The sequence below is a fragment of the Panulirus ornatus genome, chromosome 29 (assembly GCF_036320965.1).
Source record: "Panulirus ornatus isolate Po-2019 chromosome 29, ASM3632096v1, whole genome shotgun sequence".
Taxonomy (NCBI): domain Eukaryota; kingdom Metazoa; phylum Arthropoda; class Malacostraca; order Decapoda; family Palinuridae; genus Panulirus; species Panulirus ornatus.
In genome coordinates, this window is record NC_092252.1 from 8736849 (window position 1) to 8752854 (window position 16006).

The following is a 16006-nucleotide window of genomic DNA, read 5'->3' on the forward strand; positions in this document are numbered from 1 at the left end:
ATTTTCAAACTTGAATTATGGAACTTATGAAAATGAACCAAGAACTGGATGGGAGGATAATCAATAAATAACTAGAAATCAAATAACTCATATAAACAAATGATTTCTGCCCTTATCTTCCAAATAATCCAAGGAGGAATCTGAAAAAAAATCATAAATCTAATCAGTAATATGCAAGTGATAAACCAGCGACTTACTATACTGGCAACTCAGAGTGATGATTTCCAGCATCTTATCCACAAGAAGTGTGTTGTACAGTGACCGGGTATCCATTGTGCTACCACCTGCTACTGCCATATCCAAGAGATCCTGGTTGATACCTACATAAAGTAAAGATAAAAACTTACTGAATCATCAATAAATATTTAAGAAACGTACATTAATAAAATACAAGATCAAATGTGCTTTTGGGTTTCAATCCTGTCTCCTAAGTTTGTTTGTTAATATTCTTATAGATCAAACAAAAAATCTTTTTTATTTTTTATTCCAAAAAAGTTTTCAACCTCTGCAGTACGTCATGTGAACATGAGATACATTCCCTGCTACTACAAAATATGGATCAGAATCCTTCTAATCCTAATAGTTCAAATGATACTTTAAATTTGCCCACCTTGGAAGCAAGAAGAGTCAGTGGGGACCTGATCACTACCTTTAATTTTCCAAAACAAATCTGTGACCTAGACAGTGAGCAGTTCCTTAGAGATTTAGGGCTAAAGCAACCAGAAGACATAAAATGAAATTAAGCAAGAAGCACATTCAAAAAATAAGAAAAGAAGTACTTTATAATATTAGTGGGTAAATTAAATAAAATGACTGAGGACATGGTTAATGCAGAAAGTATACAAAAAAATTTAAGAAGCTGTGGGATAGTAAAGAATCTTCAAGTGATGGGACCCCATGACAGTAAGCCCCCGTCTCTGATGCCCATTCCCTCAAGGAACTCCTAACAAAGGGGTAGCTATAGCAAAAGTCTCCACTTTTCCGTCCTTCCAAGCCTTCTTCACACACACTATTCCATGCATTCTTCCCCTCATTAATCTCCTTTCAGTACATTTCCACTCCTTTCCCAAAGTCAAAGGGGGTCTTCTTCCAGCAATAATCCCTTTAATCGTATTATCGTACACTCTCCTTGTAAGCTCCTCATCTTGCATTATTTCCACATGTCCAAACCACCTCAAAGTATTGTTTTACCCTCTTTACAACTCCACAATTAATTCCCTTTGTATTCCTAAATCTCTCATACACCCCCTCCTTACTTTCTTCATTCCATTTCATCATACCATGTAAGTGAGTACTTACAATAAGATAATTTGCCTTTTACAAGACTGCTCTTCAGGAACCAATGTCTCTGGTTTTTGATATTACAGGATTTTGACCAGCTCAATTCAAAATATACTTCTCTAGCCTTTCTTTTGAAACCAGTTGCCACTCTTGCATAACACAAATGGAGGGTTTTGAAAGTCATGGACCTCTTAAAATCTCAAAGTTTTTTAGGCAGTTTAACTCACAAGGTCCTGTTATTATGAAAACTTAGTCCTTATAGCCTTGGGCTCTGGGTAATGAGTTAGTGAATTATATGCTATGTCCAGACACAATCAAAAACATACCCCAGATTTTTGGCTAAGAAGGAAATCATCAAATTCAGCTGTATCCCTGTTGTCATCCACTCCTGGAAGATTGTCATGCTTCATGCCCAGCTAAAGCTCTTTGAGACCTTTTGGACTGAGCTAGATATTACTGGAGGCCCCTTTATTCATTCAATGTAGTTCTTGAAACCCCTCTCAGTGAGAAATATCTCAAGGATAAAGAAACATTTTATTGGTCAACCTAATCTTTACAATAAACATGTGATGCGAGTCAAACAGCCTCAACATGGCTTTCCCCAGAAACCATTTGCTGGAGGAAAGTAAAAGAAGGGTTTTTGGCACTCTTATTACACCTTCATCAGAAAGTACCTTACTTTACACACTGTGGATCTACCTTCTTTGACTCTGGGGATTTGACTCAGGATTGTCTGACTCCAATATTCCTCTGATTCACCACTGAAAGTATTGATTTTTACCTGAGGTTTAGTTTTATGTGACTTTTCTCTTAATTCTTGTCCTTCATGTAATTTCCTATTTGTACAGGAAGAGAGTTTTACACTCATGAAGCCCCTTTTCTTAAACATTCTCTGCTATTATACAAACTTTTAAACTCTTGTATGCCTTTCATACCTACCATATCCTCTTTCAATTTACTCCATCCATCCATTACTTTTGTACTACAAATGTACTTATTTACTTCTAGTTTAACTAGCTCCTTGCTTAATTTCATGTTAATTCCTCTGGTCATCTTGCCCTTACATCTTTTGAAGAACTATTTACTACATACATCATCATTCTGGTTTTAATCTTAAAGGATGTGATCAGGTCATTCCTAACTCTTCTCTTTCCATGGTGTGCAAGCTAAAGGCTTCTAGGCTTTCCCAGAAACTCAGCTCTATCAATTCTGTTACCATCTTTACTGCCTTCCTCTAGCTCTTTGTGCTTCTTTCATTATGATTACGGGATATGCTTTAATGTTCGCAAGACAGACTACAGAAAAGAAAAATGTACATTTTGATAACTGAAAAAACATTTTTCTCTAAGACAGTGTCCTCTGAGGAATTTTTACTGGTTTTCTTACCTTCCCTTTCCTTCTCATTTCTTCACAAAAACATTTCTCTATGCCTTGCATGATCACTTTGGAATTGTATCTGTGATTTGTGAATCATGAGCTCTGAATGGCTGATGAGAGCTGAAGAACTCAGCCCAGTGATGGTCACTTACTGGCTGAGGGTGGGCCTAAATAACAAGTAAGCGGCTGCAATCACCCTAGGGGTGGCTTGCTTGGCATGAACAAACGTTGGTGCCTCCTAACCACAATCATGGGGGCTGCAAGGGTTTTTTCCTTCATACAATATTCTTAGGGAACATACTTCAAGCATGCTTGAAGTCCAGGAGCCAGATAGGTGGTTAGTACTGTTCAGGGGCACCAAAGTCTGCTATCACCTCTTTGTTTGCATACCTCATCAATAAATGAAAGTGATGGGAAGACTTTCCAAAGTAGCAGCTGAAGTTATTCATTAGATATTTTCCAATTCTTCCAATATCAAATACTACTAATTTAGGCTTTTAACAGTAGTAGTCAATATAGATGAACTGCATTTGAACCAAATCTAGAATGTGTGGCAACAGCAAGAAGAAATTCACATAGATGAAATAATATAATTTTTTTTTATAATGTTTTTATCATGAAAATTAACCACATTAAGATATAATTCAAGGGTATATGAGTATTTTATATCTGAAACGTGCATTTCCTCTAAACTCAGTACATGAACCATAAGATGTGTGTGAAACTAAATTGTTGACAATCAATGTATTAGCATTGTATTAAGGTTCAATTACCAGTTGCTTCTATTCCTTGCCTGCTTTACGATATTTTAATGTAATATACAGCAGAAAGTAGACCAATATGACTAAAAAATTATCATTAATGATGTCAGCTCACTAGCCCCAAGCAGGATGAAATTACATAGAGGCGGTGTTTGATAGATATACTGACATGTCAATCACAACTGATAAGCACAATAGAGGGTCAAATACTAAGGTTATAATAACCAATATTTCACCTAGTCACAAGATCCAGCATTGAGGCATCTGCTGATCCGCTCTGTAAGTAAGGTAGCACTTGTTAAGCTCCTTTTGGAGAATTGGACATAGCTATACTCCCCTGAAAAGTGTGCAGATAGGTAGCTGTATGCTACATGCAAAAATAAATGCTTCCAGCTTACCTATGATGGCACTCGTTAAGTAGCAGACCAACAGACTTCACTGGAAGAGGCTGATACACACATGCTTCTCCATGCCAATCATATTTCAGCAAAATCAGAAGCCACCAAGTTAGAAGATATATATGTTCTGATTTAAAATTTCGCATTCAGCACAAAAATGAGGGATAAGTTTACATATGGTGTGGCACAAAGATCTGACTCATATACACTGATGTAAGGAAGTTATCCACAACACTGGGTCATGATGTATGTGTTGCTTTTTTAGGTTTAGGTGCTTTCAAGGTCTGTGACTTGGTGAGTGCATCTCGGGGATGTGGGAAGCCATGAGCACTGAAAATGTCACAGTGAAGTCAAATACTATAAATAATTGGCAGATCTCAGAGTCCAATGGATGTTGCCAGCAGGCATGTTCCAGATACTGGAGGAGTTCGCTTGCCATATGCATGCTACCAAATCACCAGTCATTCAATTGAATGAGATGTGGTAGTAACTCTTCCATGCTAAGTCAGGTGACATGGAATCAGAACAGCTTCCACCTTGCCTAGGCCGTCTCCATCAATACCCAGTCATTCCCATCCCCCAGAACCATTACTAGAAACTGGATGAGAACTGGCAATTTGTCATCAAGTGGATCAAAAGATCTTTAGCTAGAGATTTTGTTCTTAAATTTATGCCATGGAAATGCACCAGAGTATGCCAGGTGCCTGAATGTTAGTGTACAAATGAACTCAGCTGCACAGTAAAGTGCAAACTTCAAGCATGTGACTAGTGGAGAAAGGATGATGAAAACAACCCTCAAGTCAAAGACAGCTCAGATGAAAAATGAAGATGCTCCCAAGTTGTATAATGGTTAGTGTGTGGCTAACTTTTTGATGATGATGGTATTACTTAATTACAGCTAAAGTTCTCACAGCATTTCATATAACTAAGTGACTTGCAACCAGCAGTTATAATGGACGTGTGATATGTCTAACACAACAAACAAATGAGGGTGAAGACAAACCATTACGTTACTGATTTTTTTATATACTTATTCGCCATTTCCTGTGTAAGTGGGGTTTTGTCAAGAACATAGCACTAAGTCTTAGAAGAAAAATATCCTCATTTGGCCCACTACTCTGTTCCTTCTTTTGGGAGAGTAAAAAATGGAGAGAAGGATTTCCAGCACCACTCCTACCCCTTTTAGTCACCTTCTACGGTTCGCAGGGAATATGTGGGAAGTATTATTTCTCCCCGATGATATTATTTGTTATCATACTATTAAAAGTTTATTTCTACCATAAAAATATATCTGAGTGTACAATTACCTTGTTTCTGTGGTTTGAAGCAGGTGAAACTTATTTTAAGTTAGGCAGTATTATTCAATTTTTCTTGATGTATTTGCATCTTTTAGGGTACCCAAGCAGAAATGCAGAATCTAGCACTAAGTTACTACACTGAACAGTCTGCCTGTGCTATCTTACCTCCTTAGACATACAGCTATCCAAAAAGCATAAAGCTGGGCAGCCCTAAATGGTATAGATGAGCCAATTTTAGGTCTTAGATTGAAGGCTTCCAAGGAACACCGCCTCAGAGAGAAAAGTTTTTTCTGTTTTCAAAGCCTATATATCTTTTTAATACGCGATATATATACATTGCATCATCATACAAGAAAATGATAGTTGTTTCACTACTGCAGTAGAAATAAGCTTTTGGGACATGCCTATGCTTTAAATTCCAAGCTAAATGCCATGCAAAATGACAACACAAAGGATAAGGCATTATCCATATAACCAATCTAACTCCAGTAATTCACCTAATATTCCTTCTTTTACAACAACCTGGAACATGAGTTTTCAAGCAGAATTCAATTCATTACTAGTTTTTAACAATCACCTAATCAAAATGTATATATATGAACATAAAAGCTGTACCAATATCTGCCTAGCAAAAGTGACCAGAGAATTCTTTCTCTAAATTCAAAGTTCAAAACACATTAATCATTCTATGAAAAAAAAAAATAGTAAATTTCCATAAATGACAGCTGGTTTTGACAATTACACGAACTCAACCTTAAATAATAGTTAGGAGGCACAACTTGAATGTTTTTCTAAATTCATTCAACGTTTGAAATTATACAATCACAATAACACACATCTGGCTGAAGCTAATGCTATCAGTGTCATCCCACAATGCTATGTGAACATGCGCAAAGTATTTTCACAGCTGCTTAATGTCACCATATATAATCCAAAAACATCTAAACTGCTGGTATCTCATAGGCAACAAATAATAAATAAATAAAGAATAAATAAAGAATAGTACAAACTATATCTAAAAGGGATTAGTTAGCAATCACCCTCTTAATTCTACAAAGTCAAGGCTAACATAGTCTAGATGATAAATATTGAAAGAGAAATAAATAGAAAATACTCATCTTTTTCATAAACTCACACTGCTCACTAGTATGGTTCAGACTGAGAAGTTACTTTCACTGATGAACCAAATTACAGTATTACCAAAAATGTTTCAAGCATCACCACATTCACAATACAAGTCAACAGATAGTGATCCATTTGTTCATATTTGCCCTAGGAATTGTTTTCCAGGATCTCCTGCAGCTCCAATGCTGCACTACTTCCAGTAGCAGGAATATGATGGACCACTCTAAAGTGAATAGTTCTTTGACAAGACTAGTCTCTTTCATCAACAGACAATGATACAGTCTCACCGAAGTGACTTTTCTCTCACTGTATAACTTTAGGCAGGATGAGTCTGATAATACCAGCCATTAAACTTTTCCCATGATCTCAGTTAAATGAAAAAAACTATGGGTCATATTATATACCAGTCCATTTTATCCATGAACATATGCTTACCTTGATAATCTTTGTAATTCTCATCCAATCTGTTTGACCATGGCTGAGCTACAACCCTTATTCAGTTAGTCTTTCATTTCATGATGTACTCAGTCCATACAAAGAATGAAGAATAAAGTTATCAATAAACCTTGACATACTCTACATTTATTTCAAACCACTAAGTTATACCATTACTCACTCTCATAGAAGAACTAATTACAATTGAAAAACTGTTAGCAAACCTACATTGTCTTACATGTGTGACAACAAAAGAGAATCACCTTCATTCCTTTCTTTCATCCTATCATACAACCTTTCGAAATCCATAAAGGCTGCAATTGCTATGTTTTATATTTAATAATTTTCAAACGTTCGCCATTCCCGCATCAGTGAGGTAGCATCAGGAATTAAGATATCTACAATAATGATGGAAAAACATTCCATACAAAGTGAGGTAAAATTTCCTTTACTTTTCATCCACTGATAGAAAATTATAATTTCATGGGTTCATTCTTTAAGGAAAGTTGATAAACTATTTGACAATCTATCTATCTATCTACCTGTGACACCTGTTCCTATTGGAACTCCTTGAAACGGGTGGTCAGGGCAACAGACTCCATAAATAAAGAACTCCAGTGCTGGTTCTTAACCTTTGGTGCAGAGAAAAAGTCTAGTGCAGTGTTTGCAGAGGCTCCTACCTAATGTTCCAAATGACTACTTCTATCTAATGCTCCTAGCTACTACTTCTACCTAATGCTCCTGCCTTAATGTTCCTACCAACTACTTCTATCCACTGCTCCTACCATTTTGCCAAAAGGCACGGTTAGCACATAGTGCTCACTATTTGACAAGGTGTACATATACAAAATAATCTTATGAGTGTTGTAGGAAAAAGAAAACAAGTTATGTAAACATTTCTGGCTGTGCATTGCACAAGGGGTTCTATCTGTGTGGATGAGCTGTCATTACAAGGTAGTCTGAGAAGTGTGGCACACCCTGAATTATCAACCAATGAAAGGGTTAAGTGTCAAACCTAATTCTCAAGCCACAACTGAATATATATATTCAATAATGTATTCCAAATACTGCTAGTCTGAAGGAAAGAGTTGAATTATCCCAAAATATCCTCTGACCGCAATGATAAAAAATCAATGAACAACATGGATATAATTACTAAATATTACAATGGTCTTCCTAATCTGCAGTTTTCCATTTCTTATTCATTTCATTTCCATGCACCTACCTTCCTTTACAACAATCAACTGGCTACTGCTTCACTTACTTGATGATAAAACCATATTCATTCAAATATACCTGCATAGCAGGAAAAAGATACTGAAAGGATACTATTATGAATATATGAACAACTGATAAGATGGACAGATAAAACATTACTTCCTATTGTATATTATATACAATCCTCATTAATGTGCATAATAAACAGTAAAAATCTAGAGGGTATTTGTTCATAACATATGCCCACGTTTCCTGTCAAACTTGATTAAGACGGGTAATTACTAACCAGACAAACATAAGGGCATTTAATCACTGCAAATGAGAGCATTCACTGTCAACAGTTTTTGTCATAAGCAATATATATGACACTAAGTGCTGCTTAAAAAACTTTGTGCTACTATTCCTCTTACAAGTAAACAAATAATACAGAGAAAAGCAGAGTAGTCAACCAAAACATTAATATTGGTATACTACTATTTCCCTTATCCGTGAACAAATACAAGAGAAAAAGCAGAAATAAATTAACTAAAATATGACAATCAGAAAATACAAATAAAGCCAAATATCTCCCTACCATCTTTGGAGATCACATGGTAAAGCAGTGGCATGAGGGGAAGCACCAGGATTAGTATAACCCCAAATCTTAAATATATACAGAACACATTTCCAATTCATATGTAAATTCACTTATTAATCAAAATATTAGTAAAAATATAATCCATGTTACAAAATTCATTCATATCCCTACCATGCGATTACTAAAGTTCTTTGAATGAGTTTCTGTAGTGTGAAAATTCCATCCTGCAAAATCATATCATTTAATCACAATAGTCTTTTGCACTGCAGATGAATGCACAAAATACAGAGCAATCCTGTTCCTTAAATATCATTAATACAAGCCATATGTTATTAGTTCAAGATTCTAGTCTTAATAGCTCAGCCATCAGTACCTTATCATGTACTCATGAAAACCAAAGGTTACCAAGGAAACAGTAAGGATGTAAACTAAAGTAGAATCAGCATGAACTCTTATGCAGCATCCTTCAGCCAAAAGGTACTGAACACCAGACATAACACCCACTCAAAGAATGGAAAAACTGGAACAAAAAATATATCTCCATTGTGACAACATAGTAGCTGACAGATTACTGACTAGATGAGCTTGAAAGGTTTCATTCTACACCATGTCAATGAAAATGTAATTCATCCTAAAGCTGAGCCAAACAGATCAAATCCCAGAAACTGCTTATGCACACAATATGTCCCTCATCACTCTAGCAGAAAGAACATTTGATAAAATAAATTAGTTGAAATCAAATAACAGTTAGAAAAGCTAATAATCAATTAAATAATAAATCAATATGAATACAAAATAGATACATGAAGTAATACCAGTAACAACAGCAAGGTACACCTAACAATAACTATTTCTTATACATACCTAAGCGCTTCTCCCTGGGGACAGGGAACATAGAATAATACCCTTGAATTTCTCCACATAGTAGAAGGCAACTAAGACATGTAGAAGCAGGGGATCGGTAATGCTCACTTTATTTATCATTACTCTTTAAAAGGAGGAAAAGAAGGAGTTAAGGGAGGATTTTCTTATCCAAGGCTCATTTTTCTGGCGCAGGTGCTACCTTGCCACTCTAGGAAACAGCAAGCTGATATATACATATGCTAGATGGTATGGTGATAGCTGAGGTATATCAGGGACGGAGAGTGACACAGACCTAGCAACTAATTTGGTGAAAGCAGAGGAATTACTGAATGCCCTACATGAGGTTTGGCAAAGCAACAAAAGTGGATAGGACTTCAGTTGACTTTTTCAGGAGGGGAGGTGACAATGTTGTTGACTGGTCAGCCAAATACAAACATGATATTAATATTCAATGTATAATCCGAGGAAAGATCCCTATGGATCGTCAGAAAGCAGTTATCATATTGTGTATATAGTGCCTCTATATAATGGCAAGGGAACAAAAATGAATGCTCACGTTAAAGAGGTATGTCTGTTGAGTATACCTGAAAAGGTTGATGGGAGATGGGTGGCAGCAAGGGTGCTGGCAGGCACATAAAATCTGAATGGGGAGGAGCAGCTTGGCTTTAGGAGAGGTAGACAAAGTGTGGAAAAGGTGTCTGTCATGGTGAGCATGTGTTACAAATAAGCAGGAGAAAGAGATGGCTTTGTATGTAGAACTTATGCATGTGAAGAAAGTATGACAAGATTGATGGGAAAGGCCATGCAGAATGCGCTATTACTATATGGTGTGGTATGAAAGCTACTAAATGCAGTAAAAAGTTTTCATTGGGAGAGTTAGGCATGGGTGCTAGTAAGAAGGGAGGAGCTTAAAAGGTTGCAGGTGGTGGTGGGTCTGTGTCGATGGCACGTGATGTTGCTATAACACTGTAATCTATTTACAGATGGGGTGGTGAGAGAAGTATATGCAAGGATCTTGGAGGGAAGGATGTCTACAATATGATGGCCCCTTTGATAAACCTAAACCTTTCAATCTTGTTGCTAATCTCACAAGGATGATTCAATTTTCACTATGATGTAAGTTTATTAATTCTTTGAAATTAAAGTTTCATATTATTCATGATAAACTGATTAGTTCAACATTAGCTCTGGTAAAACAGCAACTAAATAAACAGTATCGACATCAAAAAATTAATCTATACAAAAATCAACTCCAGGTATACATTATTCAGTAAGTTTGTCAGACATCTGAAGATGACACCAGAAAAATCATTTTCATACTCACCTGATAAACCTAAATTCACCTCAAAGCTTTTTGACCTGACCCTCATGGGTCAGATTGAAGTCCACTTTCTTCATTTTAACTACAGTCTTATGGGTCAAGTCAAAAGTCATTTTCACTAATCCAGGGTTAAGGGAGGAAAGAGAAGCAGGGAGAGGAAAAGTAATAAAATGAAACAAAGCAAAACTGGTTCCTTCCTACAGAGGAAAACATATGTATGGAATGAAGAAAAGAAAAATAAACTAACCTGAAACAGCAAGACTATATAACAGTGTTCAGTCAACAAATAATAATGTTACCTTAGTCAAAACTTTCATATATCCAGGTATGATAAATTAAAATAATCTACTTACCTGGATTATGACCAAGTGCATACAGGAGGCAGAGTGCAAAGAGTGATGCATAATCATCATCTGAGCATTCCAAAGAGACAATTGTAGACTGAAGAAATGGCCGAAAGGTAAGTGATCGTTCTGTTAACCCAACATCCACAATACCTCTGCAAAAAATGAACATTTCTTATCGCTGATGAAAGCATGCATGCTATAAGTGCTATACAAGGTCACAATTTGACATCTGATAAAATATAATATTAGGTCATATTATGCCTCTTCCATAATAAACTTACAGACAAAAGAATAACTTACAGAAATATTGTGATCATACAATTACAGCTAATCCCCAATTTACATTTTAACAATATAGGATATTCTGTATGTAAGTATTCCATGAAAAACATATCACAATAAAGAAATTTATGAAAAAATAGTTCCAAAAACTGTATGCAATAGCTAGCAATTACTCTCAATGCTAATTTTCAAAAACAGACAAATGAAAACTTTATGGAATTTCATGAAGAGAAATTTGAACAAGTCAATGGGTAACTAACAATATTTCAACACCTACATACAAAAACCCTACAAGAAAAGAAATAGCAATGAAAAGTAAACAGCAAAGATTCTAGAATTATAAGTGAAAATTTGAATTTATGAACATACTGATAAGATAGCACTTTCAAGCAACATACATCTTTACCTGCAAGTACGACAAACTAGAATGTTCTTACTTTCATTGTTAATGAAAAATCACCATCATATACTATTTACTACTGATACAGATAATATCTTTTTCTGGAGACACACTGGTTCTCATCCTCAACTCCTTTCTCCTATGTTAAAGCATCCATTTTTTCTCAGGTTTATAATACTCCTTGCTTTTACTATTGTTGACCATCCTGTTGATTTACTTTTGACAAGTTACAAATCTACTTTCATGCTGCTCACTCTTCCTCTTCTTAGTTAATGATATATAATCTATATCCATACATCTTCAACTGCTCTCTTGGTGCATAACGTTTTGCACATTCTTGATCCAACATACACACACTATATTTCTTTCTTCATATTCTGCTTATCCCAAAATCACTCCTGCTCCAAACATATTAAAACCCAAAACATATCTTACCCTGCCTGATCTGAAGCTCTGAGCTGCTCCTTCTCCTCATCTGTGATATTGACATGTGTGGCTTCCAAATCAGAAATACCAATGCTAGCCATTATATCTGCAGCAGGAGTTGATATCCGTAATTCTGTGACACAACAAAACATGTACTATAAGAGCTATTCCTTTCAAGTAATCTATCCAAACTATATGTCTGTATAACTCAAAATTTTAAGAGGTTATCAGGCTAAAAGAAAAAAAAAAAAAAAGGAAAAAGTTCCATTCTGTTACATAAAAGCAAATAAACAATCATTCATATACTATAATTACAACAAATGATTTTCATCCCTTGTTCCAGACTAACATTAATAAACAAAGTTTCATGTACATATAAAAGATGCACGCAAACACAAACACACATTCTGGAGTCCCAAATCAGAAGAACAGTAAGGAAGACAACTGTCTGCTGTCAAATAGAAGAATACTTTTCAAGTACATGGATATGGACATATTACCAAGCTGTTCATCCTACATCCTACATAAATTACCAGAAACATGCTTCTCAAGTATGGTCACCACACTTAAAAAACATAGAGTTACTAATAGAGAAGGTCCAGAAAAAGGCAACAAAGATGAACCAGAATCAAGAGCCAAGTTACAGAAAAAGGCTTGAAGCCTTAAATTTGCTCACCTTGGGCGAGAAAAGAGTGAAGGGTGGCCTGATGTCAACCTTAAATTTTCCAAACAGACTGATGACAAAGAGTGAACAGTTTTTCGAAAGATGTAGGGATAGAACAACCAAGGGAAAGCATGAACTTAAGAAAGAATCTCGTAAAAATGATGTAAAGATGTACTTTTACAGTAAACGAGTAATGGATGAATGAAATACAACAACTGAGGACATGGTTAATGAACAAAACATACATAAATCTAAGAAGATGTGTTAGCAGAGAATACTCAACAGATGGGGCTCCACATGCATAAAATTCCATCACCATACTTTATAAATCTGTAATTTCAGAAAGGTAATTACACACACGTTTTTAGAAAACAATGAAGTAAAAAAACAAAAAACAGGATACTTAAGTATCCTTGGTCCATACAGGTTCATGGTCCTCATGAAATTTCACAATTTGAGCTTTCATTGTGTGCAGATATACTACATAGACCTCTTGAAAAAATGTTCAACTATTAGAAAACGAGTAACACATCAGAAAGTTAGGTACAGTCTTCCGTTTTCGTCATGTATATCATCCTATTCTACATTATAATACATCACATTTCAGCAAAACTACTATTCATTTTTGAGAATATATTCATTCAGGTACAGTTAGGGCAAAATATACTTGTGATGTAAAAGTTTTTTAACTGACAATGATTTGAAAAACGAGTACTGTCAAGCTGATACAGCAGAGCCCTGGTCGCAGAGGCTTTGCCTTTGCATTGGCTTTTCCTAAGCAGCTTTAAATATTACTATATGATGAAACTGTTTAAACTCTTACTGTCTTGCTTTGTGTTTTCCAGAAATGTGACAAGTTTGTATATAATAGAAATGTGACAAGTTTGTATATAATACAATGTTATGGTACTTTTAATTTACAAGTATTCGTTTTTAATAATACACAAGACACCAAACAAACACCCAATAGCATCTTTCTTGTTTATTCTCTTCCAATTTCTCACATCTACTGGTATTTTCTACTTCGTATTGCCTACATCAGATAAACTACAGTAACTGAGGTTAGAGACAGTTATAAATCTGATTACTGGCAGGATGCCATCAGAACCAACTTTCCCTACCAACAGTGTTTAAAGCCTTCTTTTTTACGTTCTTGTGCCTCATATTTTTCTGTGGGGTTTGCATAATATTTCCTGCTATAGTAAATTGTTTTACACTGAGCACTGTAAAACAATTTGGGAAAAAATACTCTGTAACTTAAAATCTTAAATGGAAAATCTAGAAACTGGCAACTATGTAGATGACCTGACTCACATCATCACTAGTGACCTATATGTAATGACTATTTCAAATTATGTCTTGTTATAGTGACATGCTTGACCCATATTCTCTTCAGCACGGATTCAAGAAGAAACAAGTTCAGAGCAAAGTTCAAGCTCTGAGTAACTGAATATGCAGAACAGACTAACAACTGTGCAGCAGCAAGGGAATTCTCAAGGCTGTATCACCAACAGATGGAAGGAAAGGGGTAGAATCTCATTTTCACCCTTTTGCTCTAATGAAATCCATCAGTTCCCTGTAGCCTTGAAGGTACAACAGACACATAAAAAGAGGCTCTGAGGCGACATAATAATATTAATAATAATGATAATAATAAGAATAGAAATAATGATGTATACAAACACACACTTCAAACTTCTTACGCTCCAATATATATTTCATAAATAATTGTCAATGACACTATTTGGCAAGTGTAATTTTTCACAAAGTAGATTATCCAAATTCCTTGACATCCCTATCATCGTACCTAACCAAAAATGAGCTGTCTGGCATACAAAAGGACAATACAAAGGTGTAATAATAGTTTTTACAATCATATCTAGAATGTTAGCACTTTAAAAATACTTTTTTTTCATCACATAATACTGATTCCCTAACTTACCTCTACAGAGAGCAGCCTCCTCAGCCTCCTGGTCTATGGACAATCCACCAGAAGCCTGGGTGCTTTCAGCTATGGCTCCCTCACTACCACCAGCCCCCTCTCTTGGTAAACTACCCCCTGGACTGTGCGAGGAATTACTGCCTGACCCACTTGATGTCTTTGCTTGAAGAGACTTCTCTAAAGGTTCCTCTGGAGCAACAAATCCTCTCCGTACCAAGCGTTGTCCCTGGTTGATATAAGGATTTTTGTTGATTTAATCCTTAAACTTTTAATACTCATGCTAATAAACACACACACACACACACACACACACACACACACACAAACATATACATTATAAACTCAATATCTTCTAGCTCTTCTTCACACAAGTCTCTTCCAAGCTCACTTACTTTCAAAGATAATGTTTCCCCTCTTCTGAAAACCTCTACAAATCTTCATCCTTGCCTCCACACGGCAGCGATCAGAAATCACATCTGCTGTTCCTCTCATGCACATCCAAAAGTCTCTTTTACACACCTATCAATCAATGTGTAATCCAGTAATGCTCAATGACAAATATCCTACTCACATATACATAACTGTGTATGTAGCCAACAACCAGGGAGGTATATTACCAATACTATCCACCTGGGGATACGGAGGGTTAATGATAGTTGCATACTGAGCCAGCACTTCATTGGCTGTCAAGTTGCACTCCTCTGACCTGGGTAGCTGTCTTTTCTTTCTGCCTCACCTACATGCGGACTGCTGGCATTCTGTCCACAAACATAAAATCCCTCTTCCTGTCATACACACCACCACAAAACTTAACTCACACAGCTCATTCTTTGTAACTATAGTGGTGAGCACTATGTGTTGGCCCTGCCTTTTGGCAAAATGGTAGGACCAATAGAGAGAAGTACATTTAGGTAGGACTATTAGGTAGAAGTAGTCAGAAGGAACATTAGGCAGGAGCCTCTGCAAACACAGCACTAGACTGGCCCTCTGCTGGTGTCCTGTTAAGGGCGAAGCATTAAAGGTTATGAAGCAGCACTGAAGTTACTATCTTTGGAGACTCTACTGCTGCGGCCATTCCCTTAAAAAGAGTTTCAGAAGGGAACAGGTGTCAGAGATATAGATAGACAGACAGATAGAATCCCTCTTTTTAAACAAGGTATTCCCAATCACCCGTCCTTTTTCAACATACAACTCCACAAGCTGTTTACCATTTCTATTCACATTACTGAATACCCCATGCCCTTTAATTATACCCACACCTGCTACATTACTCACCTTTGTATTTATATC

At 36.0% G+C, this 16006-nt stretch overlaps 1 protein-coding gene across 7 annotated transcripts in view; it reads right to left on the reverse strand.

Annotated features, from left to right (window-relative positions):
- ema (C-type lectin domain containing ema) overlaps window positions 1-16006 on the reverse strand; it is a 69760-nt gene that overhangs the window by 38431 nt on the left and 15323 nt on the right. For all 7 annotated transcript variants that reach the window (XR_011714758.1, XM_071679135.1, XM_071679134.1 and 4 more), the window contains exons 8-11: window positions 14717-14942; window positions 12120-12243; window positions 11009-11154; window positions 198-320 (exon numbers count right to left, since the gene is read on the reverse strand). Coding sequence is in view for 6 of the 7 variants with exons in the window: in XM_071679135.1 (XP_071535236.1) it covers window positions 198-320; window positions 11009-11154; window positions 12120-12243; window positions 14717-14942 (619 nt within the window). In the remaining variant the exon portion in view is untranslated. The remainder of the gene's footprint in view (window positions 1-197; window positions 321-11008; window positions 11155-12119; window positions 12244-14716; window positions 14943-16006) is intronic.